General features: G+C 42.0%; 1 protein-coding gene across 1 annotated transcript; it reads left to right on the top strand.

Moving 5' to 3' along the window:
* The first annotated feature begins 3,585 nt into the window (after positions 1-3,585).
* TAF1A (TATA-box binding protein associated factor, RNA polymerase I subunit A) lies at positions 3,586-14,547 on the top strand. Its single transcript, XM_082303417.1, has 10 exons — positions 3,586-3,744; positions 5,243-5,412; positions 6,186-6,299; positions 7,267-7,465; positions 8,172-8,302; positions 9,163-9,321; positions 10,426-10,492; positions 11,594-11,714; positions 12,884-13,044; positions 14,222-14,547. The coding sequence occupies exons 1-10, from the start codon at positions 3,606-3,608 to the stop codon at positions 14,356-14,358; spliced, it is 1,398 nt and encodes a 465-aa protein (XP_082159543.1). The 5' UTR covers positions 3,586-3,605; the 3' UTR covers positions 14,359-14,547.
* The last annotated feature ends 813 nt before the right edge of the window (positions 14,548-15,360 follow it).

Genomic DNA, 15,360 nt, shown 5'->3' on the forward strand with positions numbered 1-15,360 from the left:
GAGCCGGGCGGGGAAGGAGGGAGCAGACACGTCAGCAGCGCCCGCGGGAGGGCGATGTGGCGGGGGAGGGACAAGCCCGGCCCCGCCACCGCCGCGGTAGGAGGGCAGCGCACGGACCCTCCCTCCTTCGCTGCCGGCGGCATCCCTATCTCTATCCCGATCCCGAGGAGGCAGCACCGCCGGCCGCTGCGCCGGGCAGGAGGCTGACTACCTTTCCCGCTTCGCAGGCCGGAAAAGAAGGGAGGTCCTGGCCCTTATTTGTGCGGGTTTCTCTAGCGGAAGATCGCTGGAGCAAGAAGAACCTAGAGAAAGGGTGTAGGTGCCGCCCTGTAAGGACACGACAGATCCGAACATGCATTTGGCTGCTCCCCCTCCTTCCCCGCCGAGCAGTTCTTATCTCCGCTGGAGAGGAGCAGCCGCCACTTCCCCGGTGACCTCGAGAGTTTGAGGTTACACCTGCGGTGCGGCGGGCGGAGGAGTTCACTCATCCGTGATCCCACTGGGGAAAGTGCTGGGTTTCACAGCGAGCAGCCCAAAGCGCAGGATTCCCCGACAGGCCTATCCTTGCCCGTCTGTAGCCGCAGCTTCCATTTGCTGGTGTATTTTAACTGTTGAGCATTTGCAAACCGAAAGATGTGCTACTTGCAGGTGTGCCTGCACTTACCATTCCCTTTTCTTCACGTTCATCACCTTTATATTACCTTAGAGATCGAAAATGGCAAAATGACAGCAGAAGTCACAATGCAGATGAACAAAACTTCTCTTTTCTCTTTTTCAGACCCATGTTATTTGTTCAGCACAGTACCCTGAGTGGACAAAGAGAATGAAAGATGCAGCCAAGAAAGGACAGGTGACATAAGAGAATCCTCTCGCTGGTGAATCAAATGAACAAATTTTTTGTATTTTTTTTTCTACTTTCCAGAGCAAATTCTGAAGCTGCTCCCAAAATGAATAGGCACTCACAGAACTGATAGTCAAGGTGAATAATTCTGCTTTTTTATAGTTTTTTGTGCTTGTCAAAGCACCTGAGGGTTTTTTCAAGAGCTTTTTAAGAGCCCTTTAAAATACTACATCTCAAGAGTTAGCAATCACTACTGCTAATTGCATGTGTTCCTCTTGCATCATCCTGCCTTATTGATTTTTGCTCCAGACTAATTTCCAGAGTCTCATTGTACAAGGCCTGAGATCCAGGCTTAGTTACTGCTGTGTAATCTCTGAAAAATGCATGGTTCATTTTCAGCTCCCATCTAGAGCAGTTTAATGTTTTAATCACACTATGAAAAAGTATCAAGGTAGAAACAGGTGTTGGTACCTCTTTGCCCAGCATACCATGGACACCCTGGCATTTCTTACAGTGCTGTCTATCCCCAGGATCCACATGCTACAGGAATGCAATGATTCATTCACCCAGTGCTCATGTTCTCCAGGCCTAGTCCAGTATAGTGGCTGTAGCTCTCCTGCAATTTTGTTGACATTTTTGTGTTTCACATCTTAGAAAATGAGGTGATACCTATTTGCCATCACTGATATTGGCTGATAAAAAGCTCTAAGAAAGCCTAACGCAGAAAATCTAGAAGTGAAGTTTGTCACAATTTACAATATGGAAGTAAATACATTCAAGTCACATTTTATGATAATTGCACGAGTGAAAGATAAGCATTCTTCCCTCGACATTAATATTTCCTGTTGTGTAATGCCCAGATTATTAGGTCCAATTTCTTGTGAAGAAAGAGCTGTTTGGTTATTTTCCATCAGTACAAATTATCAAGCTTATCTTTTATAAAGACCAAGATAAAAGGTAATGGTGTCTGGGGTTGTAAAGACAAGGGCAAGAAAGAGAGATGTGAAGAGAAACGGGATCACACATTTCTTACATAAGTTACTGCCGTTATTGTGCAATAACAAGCAGCTTGCACTTGATCCATATACACAAGTGTACCACTGCAACTGTCCAGCATTTCCTACAATTTCAATTATTTCAGAGTAAAATATACCCAGTTATTAACATACCCAGCTTTCCTCAGTGTGTGACAGAAAAGAAAAATATTTCACTTAGTTCAGTTTAGATATTTCAGGCAAATTTTCCTTCCAGTCTTCAACCCCAGTCTTGGAAACAGGTAATTAGCTATGAGTGTAGTCCCACTGTACATGAGGTATCAAACATTCATCTACTCTTACAAAGGGTTAGGGTTTAGGGTAAGATAGTTCTCCTATCTCTTCTGCACTAAAATATCTACTAAAGTAGCTGACACCCATTAACAAGATTAGTTGGCTAAGTTCAGCTAAGGATCAGGAAACACCCACTTATATATGACACAGGAAAATAAAAACTACAAGCCAAAAGTAAACGTCTTTCTATGTAAACTTGAGAACTTTTACAAATAAGTAAAGTGGGTAAGTGGGATTCTGAAATTAGAGTACTGAGCTAACAGAAGATCAGGAGTGTTGTAGGAAGTGACATCAAAACTTGGGGAACACCAGTAATCAATGAGACAGTCATATAGAGCACAAATCATAAAGGACAGTCAAAGAAGATGGCACTGTTAAAGATGTGGTACTCTGCAACAGTTTACTGCCATCAGTCAATTAAGTTAATTATCCATTAACAACAAAAATACTTATGATCTCAATGCAAGTCATATGTTGGAAGAACACAGGATTAAAAATAAAGAAAAAGCAAAGGGAGACTTCTGTTATTCCCACACCGATTTATTAAATGTCAAATTAAGGTATGATACTCAGTTTAACTGTTTAGATGCTGCAAACAACTGTTCTGCCTTGCACTATTCCCCCGACACTGGTGACTGACCACAGCTGAACCAGGAGACAGCATCACACGAACCTTTAATCTGAGCCAGTTTATTATTTACTCACCCTCCCATGCCAGAGCAGTTCTGAAAAAACCTCTGTCAAATCTTACTCAGAAAACTGGACTTTACACACACCAAAACAGTCCAGGGCAAATTTAGTTGCCGAAAGTAGTTTAAAGAAACAAGTTCCAGCACAAATTTGTACAAACCAGATGCTGTGGCTGAGGCAGACAGATTCCCAGAATCCAGGTACTCTGCAGGAGCACAGGCAACATTATCGCTCTACAACGCACAGGATTTTGATGCGGAATCCTTTCTTTCTGTAGAACATTATGAGTTACAAAGGAACAGAAAAGTAGCAATACAGCTAATGGGAAGGGTGATAAGAGGAACTCGCTAATTCTTAGAGTAACCAGTGCATTAGTCACGGTTCTAGTCATGCCCTGATTGTGCTACATCTAGAAATAAACACCTCTCTGTCACACCGCCGCACACACCCACCTACCCCCCGTGCTCCTCCCCATCCCTCCTGCTTCACCCTAGGCCGGCATCCCTCATTTCCCCGCTCCCACACGCAGAGGGAAACAGGGAAACGCTGCGGGGGCACCGAACCCCGGCGCCCTCCATGGCGGCCGCGCTGCCCGGCCCCCTCCGCGCGCACGCGCAGGAGCCGTTCCCGCCCCGCGCTGCCTGCCGGGACCGCGCGCCGCTGGTGCCTGAGGGGGCGGCTCGGCCGCTGCCCGCCCTGCCCCGGCTCCGCTGCCGCCGCCGAGCTGCGGGGTGAGCCTGGCTGCCATGGACAGCTTCCTGGAGGAGGAAGATGAGGAGGTGGTGGTGGTGGTAGGGAAGAGAAAAAGGAGGAGGAGGAGGAGCCCCGCCGCTCAGGCGGCCTTGCAGCCGCCCCTGCACCTGCCCTTCCTGCCGCCGCAGCCGGGTAAGGGCGGAGCGTGTGTGAGTTCTCTTTGTCAGCTCCTTCGTGCTGCCGTGGGAATGGTGGCACAAAGTTTCTGCTTCTGTTCAAATTGTCTGCCAGCGCTGGGAAAGAGATTCGAAACAACCGTAGTTATTTTGTGAGCCGGGCGTGTGCCCTTGCGGGCAGGAGGGTTGATGGTATGATTGGGAAGAGCATTGCCAGCAGGTCGAAGGAGGTGATCCTGCCCCTCTACTCAGCCCTGGTGAGGCACATCTGGAGTGCTGTGTCCAGTTCTGGGCTCCTCAGGGCAAGAGAGACATGGAGCTGATACAGAGAGTCCAGCGGAGGGCTCCAAGGATGATTCGGGATCTGGAGCATCCCTTATGAGGAGAGACTGAGGGAGCTGGGCCTGTTTGGTTTGGAGAAGACTGAGAGGGGATTTCATTAATGCATATAAATATCTCAAAGGCAGGTGCAAGGGGATGGTGCCAGACTTTTCAGTGGTGCCCAGCAAAAGGACATGGTGCATTGGCCATAAACTAAGGCACAAGAAGTTTCACCTCAGCATGAGGAAGAACTTCTTTACACTGAGGGTGGCAGAGCACAGGAACAGGCTGCCTGCGGAGATTGTGGAGTCTCCATCTCTGGAGACTCTCAGATCCCACCTGGACACGTTCCTGTGTCACCTGCTCCAGTTGACCCTGTCTTGGCAAGGGGTTGGACTGGATGATCTCCTTCCAACCCAAACGATTCTGTGATTACCTAACTTGGCCATTGTTTGAATTACTCCTTTGCCTACAGCATCCAGGTAGGAGCTGTCTTAGTGAGCTCCTGATGTGCCTTGCTGAAAGATTTTTATGGATGAGCATTGTTGTAGGGTAATACAGCTGTGACCTTTAAACACACTTCATGGGAATGAAGTTTCAGTTTCGTGCTGGTTTCAGTATAAATTGAGCCACTGTTGATGTAAAAAGGCTAAGTGGCCTCTCTGCAGCCTTGTACTCAAAAGAGAATAATTCTCTATGTTTCTCTGCACAGGAATTGCTTAGCCTTTGGTACTGTAATGGCCTGTTTGCTTGTTTGTATGCAAATCTGCAGCACAGTGGGGTCACAAACTTAGGTGATGATTAATAAGTGAAGAGAGTGGTCCCCAAAATATGACAAAATGTACTGTGAAGTTATCAAAGCACCATGGCTCCCTGATTCTAGTAGGGTAGTGGTGTGACATAATTGGCTATTTACTGTTTCAAGTGAATGGGAATTTCAAGCACAGCTGTATGCTGCTTTTGGAAAATACCATTTCATATCAATTTTCCAGCTTTTCCCATAGTCTTGCTTCCATGTGGACTAACAGGTATGCTTATCTTCAAAACCACAGAGCTTAAGATGATTCTCTGTAGTGTCCAAGAAAGGTCATACAAGAAGGACACTGAAATGGAAGGCATATTGCCATCTGAATAAGGGTTGTGACAGTTGTGGGCTCAGTTGATTTAATTTTTTTGTTTGTTTATTTGTTTAGCATCTTCCCATGAACACAAATTAAACTTCAGGAAGAGCAAAGAAGCGTGTTTAAGTTACATTCAGGATGCCATGCTACAAAAGCAGTGGAAAAGGGCTGCAGAGTTCCTGACCTGCTATGTTGAGTCACTAGAGAAGGACTATTCCAGAGAACACATTGGTCCCTCAGAGGTAAGCCCATGTTCCTTATCTGGGTTCTTTTGCAGTTGAAAAAATACTTGCAAGCAGCATCTATATACTTCAGGACCAACATCTGTCTTAATTAGCTAATCACAGGTTTGATTTTTTAAATAGATCCTTGACCCAACAGGTGAAAACTTGGCTTGGTATAAGTTCACTCCATCAGCAGTGTATCTATGAAAAGTCAAAGTGGTCTTCTCAAATGGAAAAGCAGTAAATGTGTTTGGTTCTCGCATGCCATCAGTCAGAATCTGTTTGAAAGTTAGTGGCTTATTTAGGTTGTTACTAGTTCTTCCAGTAGCTGAAAACTCTTTGCAGGTGTCGAGATGGAAGGAGGTGGAAGGAAAAGGATCAGAGCTTTTAAATAAATGGAGTACTTGAACGTGGCTAGCTTGCAGACCTTGAAAACAAGTGCATGCAGATGGGGAGCTACATCAAATTGGAAATAATCTTTGCTATTAAGTTCAAAGAATTGTGCATACCTTGTGTCTTAGTGGGGTCATATCAAAGGAGAACATAATTTTTTGGTGAAGGGAGGAGGAACGCTCTGGCATGTAGTTTTCATAAGCTTTTCTGGAGTGCTACACTTACAATGAGCAATTCTGAACTACCCGCTGAATGACTCTAAAAGTCCTACTGATGTAGGTAGGTTACTATAGCAGTAGTATTTTTTATTTGCAGTTCAAATGTACATTTTTCATGTGTTACAGTAACTATAAGTTTGGTAAGACTATATATGGTGACTGTTGCCATTTTTGTAATAGATGATTTGGAGAATAGGAACTGAAATTTTGTGGCATCATTCCCAAAGCAGCATGAAAGAGTTCAACTGTTTCATGGAACAGATGAAAACTTTAGGAGTAAAAAGGTACTTGAAGGTGAGTGTACTTAAAGCAGTCTTGATGATTTTTCTCATTCACCTGAGCACTTACTTGTATGTTAATTTCCAAATCTCTTTTGAAATGTATTACCGACATTAGTGTCAAAAAACCGAACCCAACATTTGAATTGCCAATTGCATGATATTTTAAGATTGTATTATACCTAACCTTATCTCATTTGGTCTGTATATTTGATCACAGATGCATGTTCTCAGTCCTTAGAAGTGCTTAAACCCTTTAATTAAGCTTTTAATTTGAAAGAGTCAAATTCATTTTCATGCATGTCCCAATGACATGTAAATACAGGTAATACCTGTCAAGTTTTATTTCCAGTCTTTAATTTGACCACTGTGCTTCTGACTAAACATTTGTGCTTAAATTTTGCCTTGTTGCCATCTCACTTTTTGAGTAGCTAATCTGATTATAAAACAGAATGCTGTGTCACCCAGCTCTAGGGGGTTTTTATGGTTTTCTTCCTGTGGTGGCTCACTCAAACCTATATGGTTTTGGTTTCCTTGGCTGTTTCTAATTTGGGTTGGTGCTTCTGTCTTCCATTCTGTTGTTAAAAGTCTTCAGAAGAAGTTCCATTCAAGGGTTTTCTGGAGGTAACTGAAGGTTTAGGCTTTAATCCAATACCTAATCAACGTGGTAGAGTAATAGGACATCCCTTCTTCAGGTGCTCTGCATTTGGGTAGCCAAATGAAAACTCAGTAAATGCAGCCCAGCTGCATTTCCTCAGGTCATTTCTAAATCTTTTGAAGTAGGTACAGCACTTGTTAAAGACAAGCAGGTTTTTGAGACAACTCAAGTAATTAAAATACTTCACTAACTGTGTTGGCAATATTTTTTACGCCTGTCACTAGATCTCCTCTTTCTCTGCACATTTGTGTAGAACTTTGCTGTGTTGCTGAGAATCTCTCCATTTGAGTGTGAAATGTTGTGGTTTGGACTGTTTGGGTTGCAGGTCTGCTTGGAGCATGTCTTTCATCTCCTCTGTAATGGGCAAATAGATGAAGCCTACCAGAACCTGTCCCTGGCAGAAAGCTGGAGGTTTGGAGAGCAAACAGCCATTCAGGATAAGGAGATGAAGCTGATTGAGGCTTACAGGGGACTCTTGGACTACTATAGCTGGTCTAAGCAGAAGAACATCCTGTTAGAGCACAGTAAGTGGTTTTTGGATTGAGCAGTAGCTTAACTTGCTTATGCAGACACCATGGTTTGCAATGACACCTTTTTCTTTACTAGACTTCAATGTTTGATGGTATGGCTGGTACAGAATTCTGTATCAGCAGTCATGCTGGTGCCAAAATAGCAATTTCAGCCCTGAAATGCTGTTCCGAAACTTTCTCCCCTTGTCCAGCCAGCATCACCTAAAATAATGATCAAAGGAATGTCCTCCCTTAAAGCAGTGGCTTAATAGGTGTGCAAGTGCTTGACTGCTGCTGGAATTTTGAGTGATAGCAAAGCTCTCAACCCTTGTGTTTGAATTTCCGTTTCTTTAAAGATGTGTAAGTTGCCATATGTGAGTCACATCTGATTTTGCACATTCCTGCTGGCTGTGTGTTATCAGTTACACTGGATCTCTGCTTGTTTCCAAGTAGAACCAAGTGTTGAATTTGGATTATGGACCTTGTGCTGATAGCATCTTGCCTTGGAGTGTACTACTCATTGTGCTCCAGAAGTTGAAATTTTTTGATTATAAATTCGAATGAGGAGCAGTTCCTTGTTTCAATAATGAGGACTTTTCTTAAAGGTCTCTGACTGGAGTCCTTGCTTAGCAAAATGTGATCATCCCTTAGGTGCAGCACTTCAAGATCCCTTTGCTTGGCAGAATTAATAGCTTTGTGACCTTCTTTTGTGTTTTGGTAGGTGAGGATGGCTTTTCAGACTTGGCTGTGGAGCAGGAAATGCATAGTTACTTTCGGAAGGCAGCAGTGAACTTGAAGGAGATTATTAAAATACCTGGAGTCTGGGATGTCTTTGTGAAAAGCTATGTGGATGTAAGGGCATGTTTTACAGATGGCTTCCTTTTGTGTTTCCCTGTCTAATTTTCATATAAGTTGCCCATATGCAGCTTATTTTCTGTGTGTGGGAGTGAAGACAAAGTATTTCAAAAGCAACACATTTGTATATGCATGTCACTGGCTTAGATGTAGAGCACAATATACTCCTGGTAGAGCTGCAGAGACTGAACAGAGCACAAAAAGAACTTTTATCTGTGCATTGTCAAGAAAAAGAAACAGACAAAGAGCTTGCATGTTTTGTTTTCATGGTGCTGCAGAAATTGGAGCATAGCTGCTTTAGTTTAAATTCCTGAAAACAATTTCTCTGGTTTTCAGCAGAGCAGTTGAACATGAAATGTTAGAGACACCAAACATGCAGCCCCTCTGTGTTTTGGTTTGGGTTTTTAAAATATTTGCCTGGGATTTGTAATTAAGAATTAATAGTTTTAAAGAGTTTTTTAAGATAAACTTTTACATTTTGTAAGCACTGCTAAGTTCTGACTTCTCTAAGCACATCTTGGGGAATTTTCCTTGGTGCTGGCATCTGCCAATTTCTGTCTTTATAGAGATATGGCATGTGCCTTCAGCATCTCTATCCAGGGAGCAAGTGCTGGTAATTCTTTGACAATTAAGTAGTGTTAAGGCATTTTCTCCCAGAGTAGCTTCTGTGTGTGAATTCTTGTTTCTGTGCTGAGAGTAGCCAGTAAAATGAAGATAGGTGGGTATTAGCATTATCTAATATGCTGCACCCTTAGATACAGACTGTGCTGTTGGATGGCTCTGCTGTGGCAGTCCAAGATTAGTTGTAAGAGTTGGGTTTGCCTGTATCTGACAAAGTAACGAGATTTAACTTCCAGTTGTTGGAGTTCTATGGAGACCACAATGAAGCCCGCCAAGTGTTAAATGAATATGCCTACAACTCCAAGTTTCCTGCTAACCCCAATGCTCACGTCTACCTCTACCAGTTCCTCAAGAGGCAGGGTGAATCAAAGAAATCCCTCATATCTGCACTGAAGGTATGTATCCCTTAGGAGGTACAGTCTGTGTCACTTGTTTTGCGTGGTGGTCTGACAGCCTGGTTGAACCCTGTAACATTATTATTCCCCATTGTATTCTTTGTGGGAAGTAGATGGTTAGAGGGAAGTTAGTGGGAGGGAGCAGAATCCTTTACTGTTGTAGAATTCCAGTTCTTGTTTTGCCTTTGACTGGTACATTGCATCACTTCTTAAAGTCAGTAAGCAAGCTCAGAGAACATGTTTGCATGGTTCCAGAAGTCTGTATCAGCAGTCTTGTGCATAGCATGCATGGATTTCTCTTACAGTTTGATCTTTACAATATTGTACAAATTATTAAATGCCTTCTCTTGCACATATTGATCCTGTCTAGCCATTAGTTTCTTTGCTTGTTTTCAATGAGCTGTGCATTAAAGCTAAAAGTTAACGTCTGCTGGTTGTTGCCAGACAAAACCTTGCTGGCTTAAGCTTTTAAATTCCTGCTTTCCTTGCCGTTTTTGAAGTTGATCTCAGTACTGCTTGCAAACCATATTTTGCCACTTGATGGCACTAATGTGCTTTTGTTAGTGCAGGAGTTGTTTAAAAACAGCTTTGTAAAGATTAGACTTTGAAACTGTAGTAGATTTGTATGAAATTCTCCTCAGTGCATTTTAGCAGTGGCTTTAGATGTGAGTGTCTTACAAGACAGAGATAAATCAAAGAAGTGGTGTGATAAATCCAGAAACTGATCCAATGCACAGAGCAGTAGACAGGGGAGCTAGAACTGGCCTAGGGAGGAAATAATGCTGCCTTCAAAAAAGGGGACACTGGATATGGATTTGGGCTGCTCCTTCAGAATGTTGTGTTTGCCACATGCAGTGTTTGTCAGCAGCCATCAAGGTATTTAATCCATGGTAGTGTCATGACACAAAGTAGTGTCAGATGTGCAAAATGGACCTAGAGATGCATTCTTTATATCAAGGCACCAAAGTACCAGATTGCTTAGTTTTCTGAACTAAAAGCACCCAAGAGCTCTGAGGCCTGTGCTTTTCTTGGTCAGGTAGAAGTCTTCAAAAGCTTTCAGATTAAAATAAATAACCTAGCTGGATTTTGTCTTTTATTTTTCAGATCTTGCATGATATTGTTCCTTCACATGAGCTAATGATAGATTTTAATACCATGCTTCAAAAATCAAGTAAGTCTTTACTCTTTTTCTTTAGGTTAATTTCAGAAAATTATTCTAGATTATGCTGCAGCCCTTTTTTTGCTTTTGAAAGTAGTTTTGTTAGTTAAGAAATAATACCAAAAACCAACCCAAATCCCAACTTTCCAATCACCATAACCTCTTAGTTGGATGTATGAGCAGTCATTTACAAACTTGTATAAACAAATGCCTTTCTCATTTTAAAGGCTAAGCAAAACAAACTGTTGTAAGGTACAGTCAGGATCTCAAAAATAATTTTTTTTTAGGCACCTTACTCCGAATTCTAAGGTCTTCATTCCATATTTGGGATCTGTTTTATTTATTCTTTTGTTTCTAGAGGACTTGGGATAGATCTGTTCTTTAGTTCATTGGTATTAATCAAACAAGAAAATTTTCCTTCTCTTCAAGGAAGCATTATCTTCAAGCTGGTAGGAAAGTCTTCCAATTTGAAGACTGTTTTTTTCCATGCTGATCAGTTGTATTCCAAACTAACTGTCTTCTTGTGGCTTGGTATGTCCCAGCAGGTCAACAGATTGGTGAAATGTCCATGAATAGAGATTGTTCTCTTTTCTAATATGATGAGGGTTAATGGCTTTAAACTGAAAGGGGAAGGTTTAGAAGAGATTTTGGGAAGAAATTCTTGACTGTCACAGTGGTGAGGCACTGGAACAGTTTGCCCTCTCAGAGAAGCTGTGGATGCTCCATCCCTGGAAATGTTCAAGGCCGGGTTGGGTGGGGCTCTGAGCAGCCTGGTCTAGTGGGAGGTGTCCCTGCCCATGGCAGGGGGTTGGAACTAGATGATCTTTATGGTCTTCTCCAACCCAAACCATTCTATGATTCTTCTTTGGGAGGTGGAAAAATAGACCTTTTGTCTTAAACCTCCCTTTTTCTGTTCATGTGTGACATATTTGCAAACTTTTCATAACTAATGAGAACAATCTTGAGGTTTTAAAGAAACACTAATAAACATAACTTATGTTTTAAGTAGCAGCATTTGGGGAGCCAGAATGGAGAACTGTGTTTCAATTGTGGCTTACTAATGAGTTCATCCTGTTCTGTGTAATTCATTAATCAGCCTCATCTTTTTTCCAGAGAAAAGAAAAAAACGTCGACTGGGCCTAGAAGTTATTTTTGCAGCCTTGGATTATGCTGGCTGGAAAGAAAACGCAAAAGCATGGAGCTGTTTGGCAAGACAGGTGAAACAGATTGTAATGTAAGTAGGTCTGATGCAATGTGCTGAAAGAAATGTGTCAAGTCTCCACCTTTGGGCAACTGACAAAATGATCCTCTGTGCTCTAACTTGGCCTTCATTTTTGTCTTTCATACACAGCTTCAGAGTATCTTGAAATATACTGGGCATCCTGGTCATTGTAGGGGAATGTCACTTCCCTGTTGCAGATAGTTTTATAGAATCCTAGAGTAGTTTGGGTTGGAAGGGACCTTAAAGACCATCTTGTTCAGCCCCCCTGCCATGGGCAGGGACACCTCCCACTAGAATGGTGGTGTGGGCTGAGCATGGCTGGATGCCAGGCACCCACCAAAGCGGCTCTATCCCTCCCCTCTGCAACTGGATAGGGAGAGAAAATATGACAAAGTGTTCATGGACTGAGAGAAGGACAGGGAGAGACCACTCACCAAATACTGTATTGGGCAAAACAGACCCAGGGCTTCACTATCAAAGTGAAGAACTTCTTCCCAATACCTAAACTAAATCTGTCCTTTGTCAATTTAAAGCCATTTCTGACCCAGGGCCTCACCATCAGAGTGAAGAACTCCTTCCTAAAATCTACTCTAAATCTGTCCTTGGTCAGTTTAAAGCCATTCTTCCTTGTCCTGTTCTACCTGCACTTGCCGAAACTCCCTCTCCATGTTTCTTGTAGGTTCCCTTGAGGGGCTGGAAGGGGTTTGTGTTGCTGAAATGCTTGGTTTAAGGACGTTATTGCATAACAGTAATAACTGTTTGGGATAAGTTACTCTTTAAGTATGCCTGGAGTAACACAAACCTTTCCTAAGGACAAACCAACCCCTTCATACTACTCGTTTGTTGACAAACCTGGAGAAACTTCCATATTAGTATTGACAAACTGGCACACAAGTGAAAGGCTGGCTTCATTTCACACCATAATCTGTGTTACTGCCAAAGCTAAATAAGACTGCTAGAGTTCACTTCCAGCCTCACAGGTGTTTCCAGGGATTAAACAAAAAAGAATTAGTTTTATATAAAAATGCTTGTATTAGTGTTTTGGTTTCAGTATAAATTCAGTGTCCCTATGTTGGCAATTTAGGAGACTTGTAGCAAGCTGATTATAACATTCACTGTCTCCTAATAATTTTTTCCGTCACAATTTAACCTTTTCTGTAACTTGTTTAACCTTTTTCCAGCTCTGAGAAGCATCTTGACTGGATCAAGCAAGAGTGGAACTGCAGGAAGGACTGGTGGCCAGCCTTCCATTTTAGCCGTTACTTGGCAAAAAGGAATTGGCAGGAAAATAAAAGCCTTTCATATGAAAAAGCTCTGGTGGCTGGAATCCTACTGGGAAAGGGTAATACAAAATGATTTTTTACTTTTCACTACGTAGAATAGAAATAATGTCTAGTTCTGGCCCTAATGACATGGGATGCAGCTGATCTGCTGCCTGGAAGAAATGCAGATTTTTTTCTTCTAGAAAAGATTCTTGTCTTTGGAGCTGAACGTGAAAGGTGTTTAAATTGGTTTGATATTTAACAGTGAGGCAACTTGTCTTATCCTGGTTTAGAATTCAGTTTTATCTGGCCTTGTTAATCAGCCACAGTACTATTTGTCTTGTTTGACCTTCAAACCATAACTTCAAAAATGCACAACACTTTCCTGTGGGAATATTGTGAGGACTGCAGGGAGTTTGCTTGCTGGATGCCAGCCTAGGCAGTGTCTCAGCAAATACTGGGGGTCAGCTGGTCAGTAAGGACCATGGGGATGTTGTAATGTAGGAAGGAGGAGGGAGGGTCTTGAATGAAAACCATCAGCAGTTTGGTAAGAAGGTGAAGATCACTACCTCTTTAGTAGCATTATTTGGAATGCTTCCAAAACCAAGGGGAGGATCTGGCCAAGAATCAGTTGCTAAATTGAGAATTGGAATATGGTGTGGAGACAGTGGCTTGTACACTGGTTTGGACTTTTGGTTGACAGGCAGCTTGTTCATTGTCAGCTTTTCTAGAACTTTATCTTCTGCACTTCATAGAACAATTTCTCGTATTGGAAGCCGTTTGGATTTTTTTTTTTTTTTTTTGCTTTCAGTAGTATCAGATATCTTCCAGCTTTTACTTCCAGATGGCTAATAAAATCATCTAGTTCCAATTTTCTTGAATGAAATTTCAGTACTTACTGGTGTCAGTGTGAGTCTCTGTTTTCCTTATCCAGCATAACAAATTAATGTATGATATCAGTGTTGCTTTACACTCTTGAAATTTTACTTTCTGATCTAATTTGCAGAGGAAAAATGAAAGAGAAAAAAGTATTTTGCAAGATAACGTGCATTTAGATACATGTAGAATGTTTGCTGGGCTAAATGAGGATAGATTATTTAATGCTGCAGTTGTGTCTCTAATGTGCATGTCTTGGATTTTAGTACCTTTAATTACCAAAAAGTTTCTTAGATGTTTGCATTTATTTAAACAATGAAAGCATTTTATATTTGGTTGTATCATGATGTAACTTAGCGTTGGGTTTTTTTCTTTCCTTAGATTGCAAATACTTTAAGCATATATCACACCAAGGCTGCAAAACTCAACTGAAAAAGTTTCGGATGCTGAAGAAGTTTGTGAACAGGCACAATCCTGTCTACCTGACAATATCTGGTCCTCCAGATTCCTCTGTTTAGCCTTGATGAGAAGGTGTCTTTAAGGTTCTTAGTGTACTTTTTCCTCTCTGTAAAACTGACTGCTGTGTTGGTGCTACTCCAAAACTTCTAGGCAGACCTTATTGACTCAGTACTAGACTTTTTTTTAATATATTTATGTAAAAACGCTTTGGTTTGTATTTATTTTATAATAAAATGCATATAAATCAATGGATAATGTTGAAGAATTTCTGTAATGTTGCTCTCGTATTTGTGTGAAATGCAAATATGCAGTGTTGCTGTGTTTGGAAAGCAAACATTGATGTGTTATCACAAACTAGAATTCCAGTTTGCATGAAAACAACTAATTGTTTTCCAAATATTGCTTCTGTTTTAATGCCAGATCTGTAGAATTCTGGAGGGTCAAGTGCTTTGAAGCTCCCTCTGGGATTGAAATAGATGTCTTTAGCAGCAGAGTAGCTTATGGATAAGTACAGCTGTGCTTTTAAAAACTCAGTGTTTATCTGGGATTTTGGTCTGGGTTCGCATGGATCTTGTGAGAAGTGTCTTAAGACAATGTGTCTTAAACATTAAGTGCAATACTTGCTGTAACTATGTTTTGTTACAGGCAATTACTCATCATTCCCAATCATAGTACTCCTTTACTTCTTACTCCCTAAGAATGCTGCTGCCTCATTTTGTAATAGTCAAGGGGTTGTGTTGGAGATCTTCAACTGGGTTTTGACTATTTTAATTTAGATTATGAAGTTTCAAAATGTTCTTCCCCAGCATTCTGTAGGGTGACCCCCACCCCTGGAAAGCATCCCCTCCTTAGGTGAGAGAGATGATCCAGACTTGCTCCCAGTGATTCATCTCACTGGGTTTCATGCCTGGACATTGGGGCTAAAGCTGTCGTGGGACATCCCTGAGAGGCAACCAGACACAGTGCCCTTCATTTGGCTTCTTGCCTGCCATTGTGCCCCTCTGCTTCCCTGGACTTGCAAAGATGAACCTTTGATGAGCTAGTGCCTCTCCTGTGATGAC

Source organism: Coloeus monedula (genome assembly GCF_965178545.1).
Source record: "Coloeus monedula genome assembly, chromosome: 2".
NCBI lineage: Eukaryota > Metazoa > Chordata > Aves > Passeriformes > Corvidae > Coloeus > Coloeus monedula.